Source organism: Hemiscyllium ocellatum, chromosome 8, assembly GCF_020745735.1.
Source record: "Hemiscyllium ocellatum isolate sHemOce1 chromosome 8, sHemOce1.pat.X.cur, whole genome shotgun sequence".
NCBI lineage: Eukaryota > Metazoa > Chordata > Chondrichthyes > Orectolobiformes > Hemiscylliidae > Hemiscyllium > Hemiscyllium ocellatum.
In genome coordinates, this window is record NC_083408.1 from 103,673,213 (window position 1) to 103,700,930 (window position 27,718).

Consider the following 27,718-nt stretch of genomic DNA (forward strand, 5'->3'; position numbering starts at 1 on the left):
CCTAGTAGTAGTTAGGATTTGGAGCAGAAAATAAATTACAAGGTAGAAAAGGCAAGCAAGAACCATGGAGGATTTCAATATGCAAATCAACTGGGAAAATCAGGTTGGTATCAGATCCCAAGAAAATTAGACAAATGTGAGGTGCTGCATTTTGGTAAAACAAATCAAGGTAGGACTTATATAATGGTAAGATCCTAAGGTAGGTTACTGAACAAAGAGACTTTTGAATGCAGGTTCATGGTTCCTTGAATGTGTAGGAGTCACAGATGACTGGGTAGTGAAGACGACTTTTGGTATGCTTGTCTTTATTGGTCAGTGCCTTGAATATTGGAGTTGAGAGGTCATGTTGTGGCTGTACAAGACACTGGTTAGGCAATTTTGGAATACTGCATTCAGTTCTGGTTTCCCTGTTCTAGGAAAGATATTGTGAAACTTGAAAGGGTTCAGACAAGATTTACAAGGATGCTGCCAGAGTTGGAGGGTTTGAGCGAGAGGGAGAGGCTGATTGGGCTGGGGCTGCTTTCCCTGGAGCTTTGGAGGCTGAGAGGTGACAGAAGTTTACAAACCTTATAGAAGTTTATAAATCATGAGGGGCATAGATAGGGTGAACAGCCAAGGTGTTTTCTCCAGGTAGGGGAGTCCGAAACTGGTGAGCAAAGGTTTAAGGTGAGAGGCGAGTGATTTAAAAGGGACTTGAGGAGCAACCTTTTCATGTAAAGGGTGGTGCATGTCTTGAATGAGCTGCCAGAGAAGGTAGTGGAGGCTGATACAATTACAACATTTAGAAGGCATTTGGATGGGTACATGAATAGGAACTATTTAGAAGGAAATGGGCCAAACACTAGCAAATGGGACTAGATTAATGTAGGATATCTGGGCAGCATGGAGGAGTTGGACTGTGGGATCCATTTCCATGCTGTACGTCTCTATGTTTCCGTCACTCTAAAAGAATTTTGGAATGTCGACAGTTGGCATTTTGAAGAAGTCTGTGGTAGAGCCACTAAGGAAGATTTGGTGACAGGTAATAGGGAGGCTTGATTAGGAAATTTAAGGTGAAGGACCTCTAAGAGGGCAGTGACCATAATATGATAGAATTCACTCTGCAGTTTGACAGAGAGAAGCTTGAATCCAATGTAATGGCATTAAAATTGAGTAAAGGTGACTTCAAAGACATGAGAGAGGAGCTGGCCAGATTTGATTGGAAGGGGAAGCAAATCGCAGGGAAGACAGTGGAACAGCAATGGCAGGAATATCTGGGGGTAACTGGGGAAGCACAGCAGAATTGAACTCAAGGTAGAAGAAACATACTAAGGGGAGGATGAAGTGATTATGGCTGACAAAAGTCAGGGACAGCATAAAAGTAAATGAAAAGCATACAATGTGGTGAAGATTAATGGGAAGTCAGAGGATTGGGAAGCCATTAAAAAAAAAAGAGGATAACTAAAAAAAGTACCAGGAGGAGAAGATGAAATATGAAATGCAAGCTAGCTTGTATTATAGAAGAAAATTGCAAGGTAAGGGAAAGGCAAGACTGGACACTGAACCACTAGACAATGAGGGTGCAGACATAGTAATGGGAAGCAAATAAATGGCTAAGGAACTAAATAGATACTTTGCATCAGTATTCATGGTGGAAGGTACCAGTAGCATATCAGAACTTTGAGAGAATGAGAGGGCAGAGGTGAGTCTAGAGGACATCACTAAGAAAGCTGAAAAATCTGAAGGTAGATAAATCACACAAACCAGATGGAGTGCAGCTGATTGTGCTTCATCAAGTGGGGGGGGGGGGGGGGGATGTCATGTCTTACAAATCTGTCAGAATTCTTTGGGGACATAACAAACAAATCAGACAAAAAAAGAGCCAGTAGATGTGATCTATTTGGATTTCCTAAAGGCAGCAGTCTGCAGCTCAGGAGGCTGCTAAATAAACTAAAAGTCCATGGTGTTAGGGGCAAGGAACTGGCATAGCAAGAGGATTGACTGACTGACAGAAGGCAGTGAGTGGGGATAAAGGGGTTTTTTTGAGGATGGCAGCTAGTGACTATTGGAGTTCCACAGGGGTCAGTACTGGGACCATATCTATTCACATTATATATTAGCAATCTGGACGCAGGAACTGAGGGCATCGCTACTAAATTTCAGATGACTCACAGATAGGTGGTAGATAGGAGCGGGTAGTATTGAGAAGCAGGGAGCCTGCAGAAGGACATAGCTAGGGTAGGTGAGTGGGCAAAGAAGTGGCAATGGAATACAATGTGGGCAACTGTGAAGTTATGCACTTTGGTTGGAGGAATAGAGGAGTAGACTAATTTCTAAACAGGGAAAGGTTTCAGAAATCTGAAGCACTAAGAGACTTTGGAGTCCTCGTTCAGGATGCTCTTACTGTTAACATGCAGGTTCAATTGGAAGTTAGTAAGGCAAACGCAATGTTAGCATTCATTTCAAGTGGGCTAGAATACAAAAACAAAGATATACTGCTGTATACTGATGTACAAAGCTCTGGTCATACTGTATTGGGAATATTGAGAGCAGTTCTGGGCCCCTTATCTAAGAAAGGATGTGCTGGCATTGGAGGGGGTCCAGAGGAGGTTACAAGAATGATCTCAGGATGAATGGCTTGTTACATGAAGAGCAGTTAAGGACTCTGTCTGTAATCGCTGGAGTTTAGAAGGATGAGGGGAGGAACTGATTAAATCTTACAGAATATTGAGAAACCCCAGATAGGATGGATGTGGAAAAGATATTTCTACTAGTAAGAGAAACTAGGGGCCAAAAGCACAGTCTCAGAGTGAAGGGATGACTCTTTAGAATGGAGACGAGAAGGAATTTCTTCAGCCAGAGGAAGGTGAATCTGTGGAACTCATTGCCATAGAAGGTGGTGGAGATTGAGTCTATAAGGTGACTGCCATTTCCACTGTTTCAGTTACCTGCGGCTTGAACATATTATACAGAACCAGGGGGCTGCCGTGGAGGTAAATTTCCCATTTAAATGAATGGGTTCGCTACTATCCGCGGTTTCGGTCTTCCGCGGTAGGTCTTAGAACATATCCCCCATAGGTACCTGAGATAGAGATAGATAGGTTCTGGATTGGTAAGGGGATCAAGAGTAACATGGAGAAGGCAGGAGAATGGGGTTTAGAAACATATTAGCCATAATCAAATGATAGAGCAGACTCAATGGGCCAAATGGCCTAATTCTGTTCTGATATCTTTGTTTTCAGGTGCAAGTTCCCTAGACAGTTTCTTCACTTGTTCCATTACCATGCTCTTTGGCCTGTCATGATAGGGTGGTCATTCAAAGTCATCAATGTGAAATGTCAATGATGCTCATCTTGCCACATGCTGCCTGATCTGTTGAATATTTCTGGCATTTTGTATTAAAGGAAACAAAGTTTTTTTTTGAAAAATTGTATTTTCGGGCAAAAACAAGATAAATTACATATCTAGAAAAATCACGCAAAGTCTTATGATAAAGCAACACTGCTTTACACCTTACAATCAGGAACAAAATTAATGCAATTTCAGTTCCAAGAGCTTTGTCTATCTGGATTCAAAGTAAAACTCACTAATGGATAAGTGACCTTGGCTCATTTATATTTATGATTAATGGAAGATTGAGCTTTCTGTCTTTTAAATAAACTCAGTACAGTCATACAGAGTGTGACTGATGGGCAGTACACATGTCATGTCGTGCTTCCCAAATTTAACACTACTGTGCTGATTATTTTTGCATTCTTTGTATTGTATGACTCTTTTTATGCATTGCTATTATAGCAACATAGAATTAGGAATACTATATTCTTCCACTTTCCCCCAAACTTGTTTAACTATTCATTGCAATGTTACCTGATTTGTAGTTCCTTCCACCTGGCTTGGCTTCATATCCTTTAACATCTTTAATTAGCAAAAAAAAGTATTGTTCCTAGACTTCAAATTATTTACTGAGTGCGAATCTACTGCTTTAGGTTCCACACTTCTTCCTCACAAGTGAAAGAAGTGTTTCCTAACTTATCTCTTTAATCCCAGCTCTTATGTTAAGAGTTTATAACTGGCCGAATGTTTTTAACAGGAGCATTAAAAAGAAGTTCAGCTGAAGATGTTGATGCTGTGAGGATAGATTTCTTCTAGCACAAGTCACACTTTAGATATCATAACTGTCACTGAGGATGAACTCACGGCTGAGCCCAAGCAAACATGCACTTCCCAGCAAAGCTTATTGACACGGTGATCATTTTTAATCCTCCACCAACATGAGCTGAGCTCGAACACAATGGCAAAAAAATTGTCAGCTGAACCTTCAGCAATGTGTTAACACTTTCAACCTAAATCGCCCTGTAAAATATTAATAAAGAAAACTCCTGAGACAAGCTATTTCTGTTTATCCAAGCAAAAAGACCATCTGGATGTGTTGTGGGTTTGTCGGACAGCAAGAATTTACTTGGATTTAATGAGTCCCTCTCCACCATACTGTCATTTCCATTCCTGCATAGCAATCTTGACATTCAGACCATATTATGTTCAGCACCAGCCCGTTCCAGTGATAGTGCCTTTCTGCTTATGGTCATAGAGACAGAGATGTACAGCACAGAAACAGACCCTTTTGTCCAACTTGTACACACCGACCAGATATCCCAACCTAATCTAGATCTACTTGCCAGCAGTTGGCCCATATCCCTCCAAGCCATTCCTATTCATATTCCCATCCAGATATCTTTCCCCTCTCATCCTAAACCTATGCCCTCTAATTCTGGACTCCCCCACCCCAGGGAAAATACTTTGGCTATTTATCCTACCCGTGCTCCGCATGATTTTATAAACCTCTATGAGGTTACCTCTCAGCCTCCAACATTCCAGGGAAAATAGCTCCAGCCTATTCAACCTTTCTGTACAGATCAAATCCTCCAACCCTGGCAACATCCTTGTAAATCTTTTCTGAACCCTTTCAAGTTTCACAACATTCTTCCGATAGGAGGGAGACCAGAATTGCACACAATATTCCAATAGTGGCCTAACCAATGTCCTGTGCAGCTGAAACATGACCTCCCAACTCCTGTACTCAATACTCTGACCAATAAAGGAAAGCATACCAAATGCCTTCTTTACTATCTATCTACCTGCGACTCTACTTTCAAGGAGCTATGCACCTGCACTCCAATGTTTCTTTGTTCAGCAACACTCTCGAGGACCTTACCATTAAGTGTATAAATCCTGCTTTCCCAAAATGCAGCAGCTCACCTTTATCTAAATTAAACTCCATCTGCCACTCCTCAGCCCATTGGTCCATCTGATCAAGATTCCATTGTAATCTGAGGTAACCTTCTTTGCTGTCCACTGCATCTTCAATTTTGGTGTCACCTGCAAATTTATTAACTATACCTCTTATGCATACATCCAAATCATTTATATAAATGATGTAAAGTAATGGAACCAGCACCAATCTTTGTGGCACTCCATTGGTCACAGATCTCCCGTCTGAAAAACAACCCTCCACCACCACACTGTCTTCTACCTTCAGCCAGTTCTTGTAGAAATAGAACGTGGGTGAGCATTTTTATAGAAGATCCTATATTTCATTAGGGTGTGGGTACTTCTCCAACAGCTCTGCACCCTCTCCAGAATCCCATCCATTCACCCCCAAAACTGTGAATCCTTTTCAGGTTATATTCTCTAGGTGCCAAAAAGGCTCAGATGTCTCATCCGCCTGGCTACTAGAATGCTCGTCATTCTTAAATGATGGTAAGAAATTTGATCACTGAAAGCCACTTTCTTGAAACCTAGTCTGTCTGAACCTGGCATACAAAAAAATCATTTCCAATAGGAATCTAATCTGCAACTGGGGACAGGAGCCCCACTCCATTCCACCTTCCCTCAAACTAACCAATTTCAATTGTGGTGATTCTAATACCACTCCAACAAGGAAAATACTGAACTTATCTGGTCTGAGTGGTACAGCTGCTTATTTTGGGAAAACAATAATAAGCAGCTGTTATCATTTGAAGTGTTTTGGGAATGCCAATCAAGTGAGTTCACATTCTACCTTTTCACTTCTTAGATCTGATTTTAAATGTACTGAGACTGGTGAAATAAAACTCTCTTTCTCATGTCTATAGGCATCCTACATCAAAGAATATGAGAAGGTAATCACTTATATTGCATCTTTCACAACCTCAGTAGCTTCAAAACACTTTACATCCAATTAAGTGTTTTTGAAGTGCAGACACATAGAAAACATGGTAGTCAGTTAGCACACAGGTAGCACTTATAAACATCAATAAGATCATTGTCAGATAAAGTTCTAACAATATTAATTAAGAAATAAATACTGGATGAGGTACCGGGAGATTATCACTTGCTCTAGATTAGATTAGATTACTTGATTAGATTAGATTACTTACAGTGTGGAAACAGGCCCTTCGGCCCAACAAGTCCACACCGACCCGCCGAAGCGCAACCCACCCATACACTTACATATACCCCTTACCTAACACTACGGGCAATTTAGCATGGCCAATTCACCTGACCAGCACATCTTTGGACTGTGGGAGGAAACTGGAGCACCCGGAGGAAACTCACGCAGACACGGGGAGAACGTGCAAACTCCACACAGTCAGTCGCCTGAGGCGGGAATTGAACCCAGGTCCCTGGCGCTGTGAGGCAGCAGTGCTAACCACTGTGCCACCGTGCCGCCCCAAAATAGCATTAGATCTTTTGCATCTCCCCAAGTGGGCCGATGAAACTCTCTTCATGATATCTCCCTCAGTACTGCATTGAAATATAAATTCAAACATTTGTGTTCAGTTCATTGGAGGATGCCTTGAACTAGCAACCATCTGGTTCAGAAGCATAGTGCTACTAACTATGCCATCATTGACACTATTCAGTGGATTCAGCACCCACTATTTAATGCTAGAGTCATATAGCCATAGGGTCATACAGCACGGAAACAGATCTTTCAGTCCAACTTACCATGCTGACTAGTCTTCCCCAAACTAAACTAATTCCATTCGCCCGAGTTTGTCCCGTATCCCTCTAAACTTCCTTTTTATGTATCTGTCAAAATTTCTTTTAAATATTATAACTGTACCTCATCTACCACTTCTTCTGGCAGTTCATTCCATATACGCATCACCCTCTGTGTAAAAGGTTGCCCCTTAAATCTTTCTCCTCTCACCTTAAACTTATGCTCTCTAGTTCTGGACTCCACTATTCTGGGGGGAAAAAAAACTTTGATATTCACCTTATCCATACACCCCATGATTTTATAAACATCTATAAGATCACCACTCAATCGCCGACACTCCAGGGGAAAAAGGCACCAGCATATCCAGACTCTCCTTATAACTCAGACCCTCCAGTGTGAGTAACATTCTTGTCAATCTTTACTGCATCCTTTCCAATTTAATAATATCCTTCCAATAAAGGGTGACCAAAACCGTACACAGTACTCCAACTGTGGCCTCACCAATGTCCTATACAGCCGCAATAGCACTTCCCAACAGCACTACTCAATGCTCTGACCAATGAAGGGAAGCTTTCTTTACCATCCTGTCTACCTGTGACACCACTTGCAAGGAATTATGTACCTGAATTCCTAGGTCTCTCTGTTCGATAACACTCACCATGATCATAACAATAACTGTCCAATTCCTGCCTGGCTGACTTACCAAATGCAACACCTTGCATTTATCTAAACTAAACTCCATCGGCCACTTCTTGGCTAAGTGGGCCAGCTGATCCAAGATCCTGCTGTACTCTTCAATAAGACCTTCTCCCCTGTCCACTATAGCACCAATTTTGGTGTCATTTGCAAAATTACTAACCATGCTTCTTCTTTTCTCATCCAAATTGTTTATATAAATGACAAACAAAAGTGGGCCAATTGGCAGAAGAGTCAATTTGGTGCCTAGTGTGAGAAATCGAAAAAGTAAATTACAGAGCTTGTCATTTTTATGTTGCTCTGATGTGCCAGAAGGCCAAGGGAAAGGAGCATTAGTCTCAACCTTTACTCTTCATTCAGTATAGAGAGTTCTGGAAATGCTGATACTGCATAGAAAGGCATTTCATTTCATAGCACAGACACACCTAAATAAAATAAAGTAGATTAAGAAATGCAAGTTTTGTTTAAAAACAACATAGATAGAACCATCTCCACTGTTTTGCTCTGCTGTGCCTATGCCTGTCATAAGATAACAATCTGGGGTTCTCAATCAGATGCAAACAAATAGATGATTCAAATATCTTAACTTTTATTCATCTTCTAAAACAATTACAGCTTATCGTACTGTTTTGAGGTACAACCAGGTTACTTACATTTGTTTATATAATAATTACAAATATTGAGATTGTAGAAATGTCCATGCTTACAAAATACATCTCCAACATGAAATGAGCAGAGAAAAGGCTAGAAGTTCAAAAATAATCATTTGTGTGCACGTGTTTGTACAAGCTCATTATTAGGTCCCTCCTACAACTGTAGATAGAAATTATAATTGAAAAACACAGTCCAAATCAGCTAAAACTGAAATAAAATTAATGAAACAAAGGACTTCACTAAATAACAGCACTGAATTCCCTCTATGTTAGAATGCCTAGCAGGCTGACTGACATTCAAATAGGTGATTTATTTCTAAACAGCTTCATTAGGAAGCCAGAGACACAAATTCACAAAAAGAAATCAGGAATCTAATGAACCCATTTCAGATCAAACCACATTCATTCCTCAGTTAATCCTCTTAACCATCAGCTTCTCCTTTTTCTAATCTGATTCTCTACAGAAAAATAAAAAGGATTTTTAAAAATATATGACAAACTGTTAAATGCTTGTGGAGGAAAGTTAAGCAGAGTAGATAAAATCCTCACAAATAGCTGATCCTCTTAGCCATTTAATTTGCATTCTGGGTGACTTAAAATCATGAAATCTGCTCATTGACCACTTCCTTTAACTGGAGGTCAAACTCAAGAGTACAGTAGCAAGACAGACACAACATGTCCACACAGGCTTCTAACCAATTTCTAAAAAACAATTAGAGGAATGTGTATAATAAACTTTGGAGAAATTCACAGAATAGGAAAATAGTATCATTATTAGTTTGCAACTAATCCAGCAATGTGTGACAACAAAAAAACCCCACAACTTCTGAGCCTCCATAAACAGAATGGTCATGCCATGAACCTCAAAAAATGGGGAAATTGTAACTGTGCTGTGAGCCTCTTCGCTGAAATACATAGTGTGTCATGAAACTGTCGAACTTGCATTATTAATACAAAGTAATGTCAAAATGAATCAAAATCCAGGCAACTGCTTCCCTAACAGCACTGGACATGTACCTATCCAATATGGATTGCAGTGGTTCAAGGAGACAGTACCATCTCCTTAAGAGCAGATTAGGGATGGCCGGGCTTTGCCCACATCCAAATGAATGACAAGGTAATAATCTTGCCCCATCCCTACCCCCCCTTTTTATCTCTCAGCCCCCTTCCCCCTCCATATACCTGATGAAGGGCTTATGCCCGAAACATCGACTCTTCCGCTCCTTGGATGCTGCTGACTGCTGTGCTTTTCCAGCGCCACACTTTTCAACTCTGACTCTCCAGCATCTGCAGTGCTCCCTTTTTCCTAGCTGGTATATTATGTCCTAGGACCCCAGTAAACGTCATGATTTATGTCCCAGGAATGACACTGAAATTAGGCAGTCCAGAAGGGACAATGAAGCACTAATGTCTCAATCTAGCAAATAATGAATTGTTCCTTCAGGTTTCCTCAAGGCTTTTTCATCTGACTTAGTGGTATTTTTGTCCCAGTCTTGTGAACATTGTGTGGCAATAAATTTCAGGATGCAAAGTGGTTTCAATATTCAGAAATGGAAATTAAATTTATTTTCAGAAAGAAATCTATAGAAGATACAGTTGTGCAATTTGGGACATGTCGTGGTTTGTACAATATAGTTGGAAATAAAAAGGATGATTTGCAATCTATAATTCCCAAAACATTCTACTACTGGTGTTTTGCTCTTTTCATTTCCAGACCGATTGATAGATGAGTAAATAAAATCATTATCATTGTGTCATGTGATCACTAAGATAGTGGAAGTTCAACCTCACATACCATAGTCTTTTTTTCATCTAACAATTGCTATGTGCTTATGAAAGCAGTTGCATTGTTCGCAAAATGATGAACAGGGCCATTGGTTCTCCACATTATGTTAGTACATTACATGTATCTATCTGATATGCAGTTCTCAATTACTAAAATTCCCAATCTTGCAACATTTTTGGTAATTTTGTAAAAATATTCTTACTTTACCTTCTTGATGTGTTTTCTTTATATGTAATAACCCATTCCTTTCTGCATCTAATTTGACATATACCCCTCTCCATTGATTGCTCTATTTTGTTCTCTATACTTTGGTTTTATTGGTTAAAGACATTGACTATTGGGCATAATATTTGCAAGGTCCCAGATGTCATTAGTGACAACATTGAACCATTACTCATTTACATTTCCTGTAATTTGCAACACAATCTGAAGGATGACTGTTCACTGCAAGATGCACTGTTCCATGCCAAAAACTTTGACTTCCCAAATTGTGTTGTCTGTATTGCATCTCAAAAACAATTCTGATCTAAAGTTGCAACTTTGAGAAGGTTGCAGAAGGCATACTGTAATCAGATAAAAGGAGTGCAAAATGTGTGACACTCCTACATAAACATCTGAAAGTGGCGAAGAAGGTAATGTTCTTTGAAGTTCAGATGACACAAATAAGCTGCTCAAAATTCTACCATCTCATTCCTTATCATAATAGTCCAGGACAACATCCAGCTGGTATATTAACTTCCGTGTAACGCAAACAATTCAGCATTTGTTATCCTCTCCAGTCTGTGTATTATCTTCCATATAATGCAGTTTCAGTTAATTCCATAGATATAAACAAAAAGTTAATGAACTCTATTGTGAATTCCAGCATTTTGCAGCTTGTCAGTCTCTACTTTCCCACATTTCCTGGGCTGACATCTCTTTCATTGATGCATGTAGTATCAGAAGGCTTGTGTGTGAGAAAAAGTCTTCCACTATACAAATAACGTTTTCAACTTTTATTCAGATTTGATTCAGCCAACAGCAAAATATATCCATGCACTTAAAGTGTCAGCTGGAGAAAGACACTGTTGTAGAGATGAACAACCACAACACTAGGATTAGTTCTTTATAGACTACACTGATAATCAGTATTTGAAAAAAAATCACCTGATCTTTCTGACCCCTGACTGACTCTATTGTGTTACTTGAAGTATGCTATTGTGATTCAGAATTATGTCTGCAGCAGCGCTGAACTTAAATTTACAAACATGAATTAAGAGCAGGATTAGGCCAGTAGAACTGATGATCATGGCTGATCTGATCCTGGACGTAACTCCACATTCTGTCTAGCCCCAGAAATTACAGACTGCTTTATAAGTCAAGAATATATCTACCTCTGCCTTAAATATATTAAATAACCCTACCTCCACCACTCTCTGGGGAGGAGTGTCCCAAATATTCATCACCTTCAGAAAGAAACCCTCATCTCATTTCTGAACGGGAGACACCCTGTTTTTGGTCAAAGATCAGTTATCTCGGTTAGTTGAATGGCTGAAAATGTGTTGCTGGAAAAACGCAGCAGGTCAGGCAGCATCCAAGGAACAGGAGATTTGACGTTTCGGGAATAAGCCGTTCTTCAGGAATGCTGCTTATGCCCAAAACGTCAAATCTCCAGTTCCTTGGTTGCTGCTTGACCTGCTGCGTTTTTCCAGCAACACATTTTCAGCTCTGATCTCCAGCATCTGCAGACCTCACTTTCTCCTAGTTGAATGGCTGGCCTGTGATGCAGCATGATGCCAACAGCGTGGGTTCAATTCTCGCACTAGCTGAGGTTACCATGAAAGACTCTCTTTCTCAATCTCTCCCCTAATCTGAGGCATGGTGACTGTCAGATGTCTTTAATGACAGGAGTGGCCCTATGAGTCCAGTAGGATTATGGTAACTTTACCTTTTACTTCTAGTCTCTTCAATTCTGAACTTCAAAAGTTTATTCTTTATGCAAGGAATCCACTCATTCTTATTTCTTCAATACTTTTTCTCTTCCTTACATCTTCAGACACCAGTTCAGGCCACCTGCTAAACTAACCAGCATAACTGAGGTGGCCACTCTCAGAATTTTGGAATGAAGAATTAATGAACCATAACCAAGAGTGTTGTTTTTTTAAATAGCAGATGTATACAGAAGCACAATGCAGTCTTCTCATTCAGTCATGGAAAGGCTTAGAATTCAATTGTATGCTATTCCGTCCTATTTTTAAAAACATAAGGAAAGAGGAGGAAGGGTGGTTTTGCAATATTACTATTCAATTAATTAATGAAATAACTTTATGATTCCTCGCATGTTGCAGCATTCACATCCCATCTCAAGATGGCGGTTTCAGCATTCAAAATACTTGGCTGAAAATTTCACACAAGCAATTTGGATCCAATATAAATGATAAATTGCTTGATTTAAAAATATTTTAATGTTGCAGGTCACAATTATTCAAAACCTGTGGTCTGACAGCTCAAGCCAATTGCCACTTGGCTCTATTAAAACCCTCTCAGAATTTCTTAAAACAGAATCTAGCCAAAACCAACAAGTGTTTAACTATCAATGTATTCACAAGACCCAGGAGAGTAATCTGAATTCAATTACTATAAATAACATTAGTTAGAAAACAAGCAGAAGGCCCCTGAGGGACAAGGAGCTGTGATGACAAGCTGCAACCTCTTCCTGCAGAACAATTCATTAGGCAGAGCGTAACAGATGTGCCACGTGCTCACTGAAACCCATCAATCCTACTGGGGATTCATGTAATTATTTGAGTTTCGAGTGGCAGGAGCCACCAGCGGCACAGCAGCTGCGCAGGCACAGGGGACCCTCATGTTTTAATCAGCATCACTTAAATGGGCCCTCAGTGCACTTGACGCTAGCTTGATATGCAGTCAAGTGCAAATCGGAGCTGATGGTACAAGTAACTACAATCTCGATCACTTTAAGTGATATCTGCAAGAATTCACTAGCATGATGCCCATGAGTGTCTGCATGAGCAAATTTGTAACCGAGACTAATAAAAGCAAGAATAACTCTACCACCTTGATGGAATGCTTTGAATTGTTAGATTAATTAAGACAAGAAAGCGCATCAGTTACTACCCAATAAATCTAGATTTCTATACTACTTATTCTCACAGTTTTCCATTTTGGCAATACTGGATAAAAGAAGAATCTATTCACAGACCTCTGCTGCTGCCATTCTGAAACCAGTTACAGCACATGCCAAATTTAACTAAATATTAAGATCACCTACTCCTAACTCCATAACAACTCCCGGATTTGACTTTACTTCAGATTATCTTCCACAAAAATCCTCATTTATGCCTTCATTCAGAATTTTAAGCATTCAATCATTGGGGTGGCAGGTGAGGAGAGGTGCCCTCAGCTGCATGGGCCCTCAAGTGTGAAATTCCATCCCTTTGTCCTTCTGCTTTTCCTCCCCTTCCCCTTTTAAGAAACTCCTGAAACTTACCTTGCTGATGTGCCTTTTGCCTATCTGGCCCAATATTGCACTAAGGGGCTATACAAATGCAAGGTGCTATTGTCGTATATTAGTCTCATTATAGACAGGCATTAGACAAGTTTTGATTTTAAATACAAGTTTCTATTCTTTCACTGCATTCTATTCTGGGACCGTGGCTGCAGAAAACTATCACCTACGGAGATAATGGAGTAAGCCCCAGCTTTGTTCCGTAAAAGGACAACAGGAAATCTAAAGACACAAAAAATCTTAGAAAGATATTTTCTTGGTTTCATTGGAGATGGTAAGATGGAAGATTATTATGTTTGTTATCCCTCCCTCCACTTCACAAAGAACTGTCATAGAAAATGACAATGTACGATGCACTTTATGTAGATAATGGATGATTTCACAAGGATTGTGATGAAATTGTTGTAAATCATAATCTGTACCCATTACTGGGAAACAGCATTGTCAGCATAAATACAAGTTAAATGGTGTTGTTATGTTGGAAAAGAGGGAGAATATGTATTCAGTTCCTGACATAATTCTGAAGTGCCCCTCCCTTGTTCCAATAAACAGAGATGACAACTGACATTACAGGAAGATTATCTGTTCTGCCTACTAGCCTGTTGCTAACAGAATACACATGTTATGACAAGCAACAGCATTTTCTAATGTTCTATTAGCCTTCCAATCCTCTTTTAAACACAAAGACAAACTGACAGGTGAGGGGACACACTCTTTTCAATAGCTACATCAAAATGGTTAGTGTGAATACAAAATAGAATTTTATATTTTGCATGACCATTTGATACTTTATTAAAATTAAAGGCAGGAGGAATTTCACCTCCTAAAGTCTTTGAGGTTTAGTTCATACTAACATTTTGTGTTTTACGCACAAAAACAACCAGATCCCTCTGCACTGCACTATTTAAAGTCTCTCTCAATTTAAATACTAATCTGCCCTTTGGTCCTTCCGACGAAAATGTAAGCTCACATACTACCCCAGATTAAACTCCATCAGCCACGTTTTACCCACTACCTCTCCTATCTGAATCCCTTTGCAGATTCCTTGTGTCCTCATTACAACATGCCCCTTCTATTTATGATTATACCATCAGCAAATTTGGATACATTACACTCTGTCCCCTTGTCCAAGTTATTAACATAAACAGTAAATACTTTCAGATCATGGACTGACCCTTGTGGGATTCCACAATTTCTGTTTTTCTAACTATTTATGTCTTTCTAACCTCAAAATGACCGATTTATTCCATCTTTCTGTCTTCTGTGTATACCGTGAGCTCCTACCTTGCAATATAACCTTGGACGTGACACCTTATCAAATGCCTTCTGGAAATTAGATTGGTAGCTGCAGGAAATGGGGAATAAAGGAAATTTGAAGCAGGGAGGCATCTGGGTTTAGGCCTACTATTGTGTGACAAATACCAACACAAGTCTATGTCTGAGTTGATAATTTCCACAATGTAATTTCTCTGCAATTCTGTCTATTTTGATTAAACTTCAGTGGGTTCTATTAATCTAAAAGACCCTCTTTCATCAGAAAGACAAGTACAAATACAAAACCAAATGGTGAGATTACATGAAGATCAAAACATCAGCACCTCCTTCATTATACCAATGTTTGGCAAAAGACTGAGAGGAGTTAGGGGAATTCTGACAGTGAACTGTTATGATCTGGACTGCACTGCCTGAGAGGGTGGTTAAAGCAGAGTTAGTAATAAAACTTTCAGAAGGGAATTGGATAAATATTCAAAGGGGAAAATCTGCAGAACTATAGAGACAGCACAGGGGATGTGGACAAACTAGGGAGTTCCCTCAAAGAATCAATGTAGACATAAATGGTCTCCTTCTGTGCTAGACGATTCTATATGATGTCAGACAAAAATTTATCATACTGAACACTGGTTGAGTTTTCCACATTAAAGCTGTGACCCAGAAATATCTAGGAGGTCATTAATACTAAATGCAAAACATTTACAACATTTGCTGTTTCTCTACTGTCTCAGAATAAAAGTAGAATGGTGTCAATTTAAAAATATTAATTTTTTCAGGTGTTCATCCAATTCTCTTTTAAAATCGATTATGATTCTCCGAACACCATTACCTTTTTACACTATAACATTTGCTGACTTATGCCTTATTCTTTTGATGACATCCTTAAAATAATGTCTTCTAGTTACCAACTCACTGACTAGTGAAAATGGCTCCATGGTAGGGCTATGAATAAATAACCTGGATGTTTTATCTTTATTCATGAACGTTTTTTGTAAAGAAAGTTCAGTTGGATCTTTTACTGAAATCGGACAGTCAGAATCCATTTCCTAATCCTCACCAATTTACAATAAAATTCTATCACATGTTGCTACATTTCCATCTTACTCAAAGAGGGTGCAAGGGTGCCTATTTAGCAAAACTGAATTATACATCAAATAGTAATCCAGCATTGGCTCCCATTCAATCACTGACTTTAACCACTTGATGCAAATACTTGGACGTAAAAGTGGGAAAGGTTCCATTGCTTAGCAGTGGAGGATCAGTCAAACAATCACATTCACCAGGAATTCCAAGCAAAGGCTAGAGTCCTCATCAATGCCCTGAAATCAGAGAGTCATTTAGGGTGAAGAAGGTGGCCATTCAGCCTGCTGAGCCCTTGTCAACACTGTGGACCAATCTAGTCAGTCACATTCCCCAGCTCTACATTCATAGCCCTGCTTTACTCTTCCAATTTCCTTTACTAATCATTCATTGTTCCTGCTTCTACTAACCAGCAAGTTCCGAGTCATTATTAGCATAGCAATGTTCTTTCTCACATATTTCCTATGCTAACGGTCAAAACTTTAAATCTGCCCTTGTATCATCAACTAATGGAAACAGCTTCTTCGCATCTGTCTTATCCAACCTGTCACAATCTTGTAGATTTCTGTCAAATCTCTTCTCAATATCCTTTGCTCCAAGGAGAAGTCTGGCTTCTCCAATATAACCTTGTAGCTAAACCCTGCCCCCTCCCCTCCCCCCCCCTGAATGAATGGCCTATCCTGCTCTTTGCAAATATGCTCTGCCACTTTTAAGTATTTATGCACATGCATCCTGGATCATGTATCTCTGCACACTATTATGAACTGTATCACTTAAGACTATATTGCCTCTCCTTATCCCTTTTATCAAAATACATCAGTTCATGCTTCCTATATTAAATTCCATCTGCCACTTATTTGCCTCTTCTGCTACATGTAATTAGCATAATCTCATTGTTTGACAAAGCGAGGCATCAAGCCATAAAAGGGGATATTAGAGTAGGATTTGTCATGTAGTTGTTTTGAAGAATCATCTTCTAGAAGGAGAAAATGGGGCAGAAAGTTACAGACAGAATTGCAGAACTTAGCAAAGGGATGGCTCCCAATGTGGAAATGATGAAATGGAAATATGCAAAATACCAGATTTGGAAGATTGCAAGATCTCAAAAGGCTAAAGAGAGCTGGACAATATCATCAAGACAGATTGATACAAAATGATGGAAGTTTTACAAACAAAGAAAAGAGCTTCAAAACCAAGGTCAGTGCTAATGTAGATCAGCAAACAGGGGAGTGATGGTTGAATATGAATTGGTGCAAGTTCAGATGCAAACAAGACAATTACGATCGGCTCAAGTTTAAAGGAGCATTTAAGGTGGAAGGCCTACATAAGTCTAACTCTAAATACATCATTGAAATTGCGAGATAGTTTAAATTACAAACCAAATTATAGCTACAATTACATGACAAATTGATCTGCTTTGTACAAATTATTTTCCTTAATATGTCCATTAGATCCAATGATGTGTTGCAAAGACATCCAGTTTCTCCTATTCTCCAAACACTACATTCTTTATCAAAATAAAGAATATTTTGTTTCATTCACCATGAAGGCAGGGTCAAATTTATGTTCCGGCTCAAACAAATGAACAGTATTTTGAAAAAACCGTCTTTCTTATTTCACTTTGCTGATACATTTCCACAAGCCAGTCAAATAGAAGTTCAGAAAACACTTGAGCTGCAAGTTTGAGGTCATGGTATCACCTTGTGGTGATAACTTGCACTGCAGCAATCAATTTCGTCCAGTTTAGAGTTTTTGACTCGATTATCTAGCTTGATAGTCTCCATCAGGATTCCACCAACCCAATATTGAATGTGCAAGTTCTCCCACATTATTCAAGGCCAGACTAAGATACTGTCTTCACACTGAGGATATTGTCTTTTTTGTTGTGTGGCACAACCACCTTGTTAAACAGGAATAGATCTTAAACATAGCTGGCATCCACGCAGTGCTGTGGGCCATCAACGCAGTAGAACGGTATTCAATTATACTCTTTGACAATAGACAATAGACAATAGGTGCAGGAGTGTGCCATCAGCCCTTCGAGCCTGCACCGCCATTCAATGTGATCATGGCTGATCATTCCTAATCAGTATCCTGTTCCTGCCTTATCTCCATAACCCTTGATTCCACTATCTTTGAGAGCTCTATCCAACTCTTTCTTAAATGAATCCAGAGACTGGGCCTCCACTGCCCTCTGGGGCAGAGCATTCCACACAGCCACCACTCTCTGGGTGAAGAAGTTTCTCCTCATCTCTGTCCTAAATGGTCTACCCCGTATTTTTAAGCTGTGTCCTCTGGTTCGGCACGCACCCATCAGCGGAAACATGTTTCCTGCTGCCAGAATGTCCAATCCTTTCATAATCTTATATGTCTCAATCAGATCCCCTCTCAGTCTTCTAAACTCAAGGGCATACAAGCCCAGTCGCTTCAGTCTTTCAGTGTAAGGTAATCCCTCCATTCCAGGAATTGACCTCGTGAACCTACGTTGCACTCCCTCAATAGCCAGAATGTCTTTCCTCAAATTTGGAGTCCAGAACAGCACACAGTACTCCAGGTGTGGTCTTACCAGGGCCCCGTATAGCTGCAGAAGCACCTCTTTGCTTCTATACTCAATCCCTCTTGTTATGAAGGCCAGCATGCTATTAGCCTTCTTCACTACCTGCTGCACCTGCATGCTTGCCTTCATTGACTGGTGTACAAGAACACCCAGATCTCTCTGTACTGCCCCTTTATCTAAATTAATTCTATTGAGGTAGTAATCTGCCTTCCTGTTCTTGCCACCAAAGTGGATAACCATACATTTATCCACATTAAACTGCATCTGCCATGCATCTGACCACTCACCTAACTTGTCCAGGTCACCCTGTAATCTCCTAACATCCTCATCACATTTCACCCTGCCACCCAGCTTTGTATCATCAGCAAATTTGCTAATGTTATTGCTGATACCACCTTCTATATCATTAACATATATTGTAAAAAGCTGCGGTCCCAGCACGGATCCCTGCGGTACCCCACTGGTCACTGCCTGCCATTCCAAAATGGAGCCGTTTATCACCACCCTTTGTTTCCTATCAGCCAATCAATTTTCAATCCAATCTAGTACTTTGCCCCCAATACCATGCGTCCTAAGTTTACTCACTAACCTCCTATGTGGAACTTTATCAAAAGCTTTCCGGAAGTCCAGGTACACTACATCTACTGGATCTCCCTCGTCCATCTTCAGAGTTACATCCTCAAAAAACTCCAGAAGATTAGTCAAGCACGATTTCCCCTTCATAAATCCATGCTGACTCTGTCCTATCCTGTTACTACTATCCAGATGTGCCGTAATCTCATCCTTTATAATAGAATCCAGCATCTTTCCCACCACTGAGGTCAGACTAACTGGTCTATAATTTCCTGCTTTCTCTCTCCCACCTATCTTAAAAAGTGGTATAACATTAGCCACCCTCCAATCCTCAGGTACCGATCCCGAATCTATTGAATTCTGGAAAATAATCACCAACGCATCCACGATTTCCTGAGCCACCTCCTTCAGTACCCTGGGATGTAGACCATCAGGCCCCGGGGACTTATCAACCTTCAGACCTAACAGTCTCTCCAACACCAAATCCTAGCAAATACAGATTCCCTTAAGTTCAGGTCCTTCAGTCACTGTTACCTCAGGGAGATTGCTTGTGTCTTCCCCAGTGAACACAGATCTGAAGTACCCATTTAAGTCTTCTGCCATTTCTTTGTTCCCTATAATATATTCCCCTGTTTCTATCTTCAAGGGCCCAATTTTAGTCCTAACCATTTTTTTGCCTTGCACATACTTGAAAAAGCTTTTACTATCCTCCTTTACATTATTGGCCAGTTTACCTTCGTACCTCATTTTTCCTCTGCGTATTTCCTTCTTAGTAATCCTCTGTTGTTCTTTAAAAGCTTCCCAGTCCTCTGTTTTCCCACTTATCTATAGCTCAACATATTCTCCACTCTACCATTACCATCAAGCCAGGGGATCAACTCTACTTAAGAGATGAATATAGGAAGGAACTCCAACTGCAGCATCAGACCTAAAAATAAGCTGTTAATCTGGTGAGGCTACAACACAGGATTGTTTGTATGCCAAATCTCAAATGTAGCATGAGACTGACAGGCTTACCAATCCCACTACCAACTGATCAGATCTAGTCATGACTGTCAGTGATCAATTTAAAACAACTCACTGGAAGAGGAGGTTCCATAAGCATTACCATCCTCAATGATAAGGGAGCCCAGAAAAACAGTGCAAAAGATGAGCACATGCAACCATCTACAGCCAGATGGACCTGATGGATGATATGCCTTAACCTTCTCCGAAGATCACCTGTCTACAATAAACATGACAAATCTAAACAGGTCAATAACCACTCAATCATCAGCACAGTGATGGAAGGCATTGTTGTCAGTACGACCAAGTAGCACTTATTTAAGTATAACTGTTCAGGACACTCAGTTTGGATTCCACTAGGTACACTCAACAGCTGACCTTACGAGAGCCTGGGTCCATGGATGACAAAACAGTTGAATTCCAGAAGTGAGGGAACAGTGACCACCCTTGATAGCATTTGACAAAGTATGGCAGCCAAGTGGTTGATTCAATTTTAGGACATCATTGTAGCATTTTCTAGGTGTAATGTCCTAGGTTGAAATGTCTGCAAATGCTTCATCAATGACTTTCGCTCCATCAGAAGGTCAGCAGTGAGGATACCTACTGATGATTGCACAATGTTCAGTGCCATTCATGATTCAAAGTCTGTGTCCAACAAGACCCGGACATCACTCAGGCTTGGAATGACATGTGACAAGGTACATTCAGGTCACATAAGTGCCAGATAGTGAAAGAAGGAATCCCACTATCTTTACACACAACAGCATTAGCATCACTAAATTTCCTAAAATCAACATCTAGGCAGTTACCATTGACCAGAAACTAAACCGGATCAGGCATACAAATACAATCGGCTCCAACAGCAAGTTAGACAACAGCAAGTGACAGTTTAGAATTATACAGCAATTAACTTCCCTTCTCACTTCAAAAGCCATTCTTCTATCTACAAGGCAGAAGTCAGTATTTTGAAAGAAGATTCTACACTTTCTGGATGAGTGCAGCTCTAGCAACATTCCAGAAACACAAATCATCCCACTTAAGTGGCACCAATATTTACTCTCATCACCACTGAATAAAAGTGGTAGTAGAGCATATCATCTACAAGAAGAAATTTGCCAAGGCTCCTTTGCCAGCACCTTCCAAGCAGTCACATCCAATTGCTAAGAGAAGGCAGCAAATGCATGTTTCCCTCCACACTATCTGGACTTCGAACTGTATCACCACTCCTTCACTATCACTGGGTCAAAATGCTGAATTTCCTTCCTACCAACACTACCGATGCATCTATAACACATGGACTGCAGCGATTCAAGAATGCAGCTCACCAGAACCTCCTCAAGATCAAGTCGGCATGTGCAATAAATGCTGACATAGCTAGTGATGCTCACATCCCGTGAGAGAATTTTTAAAAATTCTAATACGAGTGCAAAATGACAGAATTTAAAATTTGGGATCTACAAGCGTATATGAGGTATTTAGCTTAGTTGGTTGGACATTGGTTTCTGAGTCAGAATGATGCCAACAGCATGGATTCAATTCCCTCACCAGCTGAGGTCACCCTGAAAGTTCTTCTTCCTCAACCTCTCCCCTCTGAGGCATGGTGACCCCCAGTATAAACTCTCAAACAGTTGTCTTTCTCTATTGGAGCTATGGCGGTAATATGTTATTTTATTGCCAACTATGAATTTCCTAATCACTAAGGAATTAACCATAGGGTTATATAGAATCAGGAGAATTAAATCACCCTCTCTCTCCAACATGTTAACAAGTATAAATCTTCTAGTTCCATGAATTAGCCAGGCCAGGAACCATTATCAATTAGTTCCTACAGTACTGTGGACTCGACCCTGTCTGACAATTCAGAAGTGGACACAGTGATGGCCAACTGTTAGTGGGCTGTTTAAAAGTCCCACTTTGATTCTCTGGGACTTCATCCTAGTTGTTTGCTTATCTTTTGTGCTTAACTAGGCCTCACTGCTCACAGTCACCTCCCTCCAAATACTCTGCATACCAACTAATACTCCTCATCCAGTTATAGAGTATACAGCAGGGAAACAGACCTTTAATCTAACCAGTCCATGCCAAATCTAATGCCAAAGTAAACTACTCCCACTGTCTGCACTTGGCCTATATCCTTCCAAACATTTCTTATTGATGTACTTACCCAAATGTTTTTTAAATGTTGTAACTATACCTGTATCCACCACTTCCTCTGGAAGTTCATTCCATACATTAGATTAGATTAGATTACTTACAGTGTGGAAACAGGCCCTTCGGCCCAACAGGTCCACACCAACCCACCGAAGCGCAACCCACCCAGGCCCATTCCCCTACATTTACCCCTTCACCTATCACTACAGGCAATTTAGCATGACCAATTCACCTAAGCTGCACATTTTTGGATGTGGGAGGAAACCGGAGCATCTGGAGGAAACCCACACAGACATGGGAGAATGTGCAAACTCCACACAGACATTTGCCTGAGGCAGAAATTGAACCCGGGTCTTTGGCGCTGTGAGACAGCAGTGCTAACCACTGTGCCACCATGCCGCTTACATGATCCACTATCTACTAAAAAGGTTTCCCCTCATGTCTCTTCAGCATCCTCCTAGGAGCTCATGCCCTCCTACCCACAGCCATACCTGCCATTGTAACTTATGAGCTCCTATCAAACCCATTGCCTCTTAAATCCTCCATATCAACATTCCAAACCAGTGTCTAGCCCTTCACCAGGAAAGGGCTTTTGCACGAAACATCAATTTTCCTGCTCCTCGGATGCTGCCTGACCTGCTGTGCTTTTCTAGCACCACTCTAATCTAGACTCTGATCTCCAGAATCTGCACTCCTCACTTTTGTCTATTCCAAACCAGTACCCATACTGTGCAGAACTAGTGTGGAACTTCTTAACAATACCCATTCATAATTTTCTGTTTAAAAAAAACTACCGTTACTATAAAACTTATAAAAGTGCCAATCAACCAAGACTTTTGACGTATCACTAACAGAACTTGTAAGCACTGAACACCCATTCCTCCTGTGCGCACATTGAGCTATTGACAAAGAAATCACAGAAAAAAGTTTATAATTACGCCACAAAACTGTAAATCATCTTGTCACTTCTATCAACAAAATAGTTCATACTTTTGTGAATCTGCACTTTCCAAGAATTGTTGGTCTTCTTTAGCATCATCAGAACAGTATTCAGCAACAATCTCATTTAATTCAATGCTTTTAAAAAACAGATTATCTTAAAGAACAAAAGGCTATCTGAAGGACACACTCTCTGTAACACTAAACAAAACAAAATAAATTACAGATTCTGGAGATCAGAAAAAACAGAAGTTGCTGGAAAAACTCATCAGGACTGACAGTATCTGTGGACAAAAAGCAGGATTAATGTTTTGGGTCCAGTGTCCCTTCTTCAGAACTCTGTAATGCTGCCTGAGTACCACTGAATTCATAGGGAGTCAGCTATGTAGCAAATGCTCAGCCCTACACTAAATCATGGACGTGGGATGGCAGAACGAAAATCAATTATTGCTTGCCTCTACTGGAAATGATGCAAATCACAAATCACAGACTAGCTTCATTTGGGAAACTTGGTCAGCATGGATGAGTTGGATCAAAGGGTTTGTTTCCATGCAAAGTGACTCTATGACTGTCACAAAGCTGGTTCTTTTTTCTGAAAGCTGTTCCTTTTCTCAAGGATACTGTGTCCTTTTTTCTTAGAGGGGTCGTAAACCACTCAGGCTCCAATTAAACTGGTTTGGTACAGAGATGAAACAGTTTATTGACAGGCTTTCTGTTTACAAAGTGGTCATGTTTTAGAAGTGATCTGTATAATGCAAGGGGAGTGGTCAGTCCTAGAAACTGAAGTCTGACTTGGTCGGTGCAGGAGTGGGTTGTGTGGAAACAGGCTGCTAGACTCTATCTTCTTCTACCCTTCTAACTTTGACCTGTAAGCCTTTGTTTCATTGTTACTGTGGTTATGAAAGTTTGTTTATTGGGACTGTTGCGCATATTCGGAACAGTATAATTAAGTCTAGTTTGGATAGACTGAGTCTGTAGGTGTTTGTTATTCTGTTCTTTGTGCTTCATTCCATAATTTTGTGAATAAACTTTTGTCTGTTTTAAAACCTTGAAATATTATGTGTAATTCTGGTCTCCTTCCTATTGGAAGGATGTTCTGATACTTGAAAGGGTTCAGAAAAGATTTGCAAGGATGTTGCCAGGGTTGGAGGATATGAACTAAAGGGAGAGATTGAATAGGCTGGGGCTGTTTTCCCTGAAGCATCGCTGGCTGAGGGGTGAGCTCATAGAGGTTTATAAAATCAGGAGGGGCATGGATAGAATAAACAGACTAAGTCTTTTCCCTGGGGTGGGGGACTCCAGAACTAGAGGGCATAGGTTTAGGATGAGAGGGGAAAGATATAAAAGAAACCTAAGGGGCAACTTTTTCACACAGAGGGTAGTACATGTATGGAAGAGGAAGTGGTGGAAGTTAGTACAATTGCAACATTTAAAAGGCACCTGGATGGGTATATGAATAGGAAGGGTTTTGAGGGATATGGGCCGGGTGCTGACAGATGGGACTAGATTGGGTTGGGATAACTGGTCGGCATGAACAAGTTGGACCGAAGAATCTGTTTCCGTGCTGTATATCTCAGTGACTCTATAACCTGGTAGTCAACCTAGCTAACTTACTCTAGGTAATTTTCACTGTACACTTATCAAAACAAATTGCAAAGTTATAGCCTGGGCTGCCTGCTTAAGAATGTTTTGAGTGGTCTGGCCTAATCCATGCAATTTAACCTTTAGAGCTGAAAATGTGTTGCTGGAAAAGCGCAGCAGGTCAGGCAGCATCCAAGGAGCAGGAGAATCGACTTTTCGGGCATGAGTCCTTCTTCAGGCTCATGCCCAAAACGTCGATTCTCCTGCTCCTTGGATGCTGCCTGACCTGCTGCGCTTTTCCAGCAACACATTTTCAGCTCTGATCTCTAGCATCTGCAGTCCTTACTTTCTCCCAATTTAACCTTTAGCCTCATTTCAGAATTTAGTCATACAACTTGCTGTTTAACATCTACTAATCGCTTCAATTCCTTAATTGTGAACACATCACAAATTGACAGGGAATACATCTTCTGTCACTGATCACATTAGTAAAGCTGCTGCAAATAGTGTCAACACAGTAATCTAATTTTGATTCTTGTATCATTTGAACACATGTAAGCATTGCTCTGACAACTTAGGAAATCAACTAACTGCTCAATTAAATTACTGCCTTGTAATCAATCCCCGGGATCCAATACTCTCCATATTATCATATCCTCCTGTGAGTCATGATACATATTACTCTGCAATTAAGACAATATCTAGTTTTGTGTAATCTTCAATTGGTCTCACGTCAGCATTACCATTAAATATCATTAGTTCTATTTAATTCTGGTGAAATTACAAATTCTATTTCATAAAAAGACCCAGTCAGGTCATTATTTTCTCTCTCACTGTTAAGTTTATGTTTGTCTGGTTTTAAATTTATCTTTCTTTAAGCAACACAACCTTTTCCATATCTCCCACTCACCCCAATATCTTTTATGTGAGTCATAATCCAGGACTGCTGTTCACAATACAAAATACTCATATGCAAGATTCACAAACATACTGAAAAACTTCGCTCCCACACCTTTTTTTATCACTCTAACTGTCCATCCTCAATTCCATCCCAATGCCTGAGTTGCACTATGCATTAGCTTGTCCCTGTGGTATCATAATTGCCAGGGCCTACCAGACATAAAATTTGCAACATACATATGGAAGAACTGGTTCCTGTCCTCATCCCCCATCAGTACAAGTGGAAACCTTCTCAGCTAATAATACCTGTTCTTGAATGTATTAGGCATACACAGTATTATTAATATGTTAATATTATAGTTACAATCTTAATCCATATTACATTGCACTCTTATCAGTTTGGCTTCAAAAAGCAGACTTAATGTCTAGTCTTCACAGTCCCCTCACCCCATAAGCATACAAAGATCTAAATTCCATTTGTAAGCAGAATATCTACTCGTGAGTGATACCTGTCTTCTGGATTTAAACTATTTTGAGCCAAGCCTTGTGAACACAAAAACTGGTTTATTATGAAAAACGAATAACCTTCATTTCTCTGCTTTAACCAAGATTGAAGAAGGATTTGGCTATACCTTAATCTTGCTGCCATCTTTATGCCAAATTAAAAATAGGGAATTTGGAACTGCCATCCCCAATTCATCAACATGAACATGCAGAGACAGTATGGCAAACAAAAAGAGAACAGGGCTGAGAGTAGAAGAAAATGCTGTTATAAGAAACTTCAACATGAGCCAATAACAACTATGTTCTCCAAGCAGTGCATGGTCTGTTATCTGCATTTATAACCATGATTTTTTTCTTCTACTCCAAGCTTAAATTAATATAGTTACATACAATGATTTCCGATTGAAAACAAGCACTTACATTCATCCAATCCCAACTGGTAAGCGAGATTCTGTAGGCCTCGTACCTTCTCCATTAAGTTAGCAGTAGTAAGACTTCCCAACTCTGTGAGCAAACATAGTTTAGAGATGCCAGTGTTGGACTAGGGTATACAAAGTCAAAAATCACGTAACACCAGGTTATAGTCCAACAGGTTTATTTGGAAGCACAATCTTTCCGAGCACTGCTCCTTCATCAGGTGGTTGTTGGATTTTAAACATTTAATTAGGATAGTGAATAGAAATGATCATCAAAACTTATAAATTAAATTTATATTCAAAGAGGCGAATGAGAGTTCATGTCACATTTTTCACTGCAGAACAAGAAGCATTCTGAAAATAAAATTATGCAAAACAGTGAAACCATCTATTTCCGTTTATTTTTACAAGCTTCCTATATAAAAAACAATGCAAGACTTCACAACTGAGACAGAGATACCAAAATTATGACAAATATATTTGAAGAAAATTGTTAATGCCCGAATTTTAAAACAGAGTTTAGATGATATTATAAAACTTGCATATCTAAGGTATCATAATACTGGTTCTTTTTACAAGGTTACGATACCCTTGAGTTTTTTCAGAGAGGTTCTAACGATCATTTCTGAAGTTTGACTGGTTTATTGGAGCCCTTTGTTTATCCCTAACAGGTAATATCTCCAGCCTACGACTTTCATGTCTTATAAAACACGGTATAATCAAAGGAGAGTGGCCAGTTAGCTGCATAGCTAGCTTTCATTTAGATTAGAGTTTTCTTTTATTCAGTTCAGAACTTTAGTGAGTTCAGTTGCAGCAGGAGATGTGCTGCTTACCTGTCTTACAGCAAACTGTAAGCTGCCTGTGTCATTTTTAGCATTTGTGCTAAGGGATGTGTGTATTGGGACTGTTGCAAGTATTTTCGGACAAGCATCATTAATTAGGGTTTGGACAGAATATATTATCCGTTATTCTGTTTTCTGCTCTTTATATTTCATCCACAATTTTGTAAATAAATTGTCTGTTTAAAACTTGGCAGTCAAACCAGCTATTTCACTCTGGGAATATCCACTATACACTTACCTAAAAAAATAGCAAAGTTATGGTCTGGGCTACCTACTTAAAAATGTTTTGAGGGG

General features: G+C 39.9%; 1 protein-coding gene across 2 annotated transcripts in view; it reads right to left on the bottom strand.

Moving 5' to 3' along the window:
* lin52 (lin-52 DREAM MuvB core complex component) overlaps positions 1-27,718 on the bottom strand; it is a 90,225-nt gene that overhangs the window by 37,634 nt on the left and 24,873 nt on the right. For both annotated transcript variants that reach the window (XM_060828567.1, XM_060828568.1), the window contains exon 5: positions 26,587-26,670. In XM_060828567.1, the coding sequence (XP_060684550.1) occupies positions 26,587-26,670 (84 nt within the window). The remainder of the gene's footprint in view (positions 1-26,586; positions 26,671-27,718) is intronic.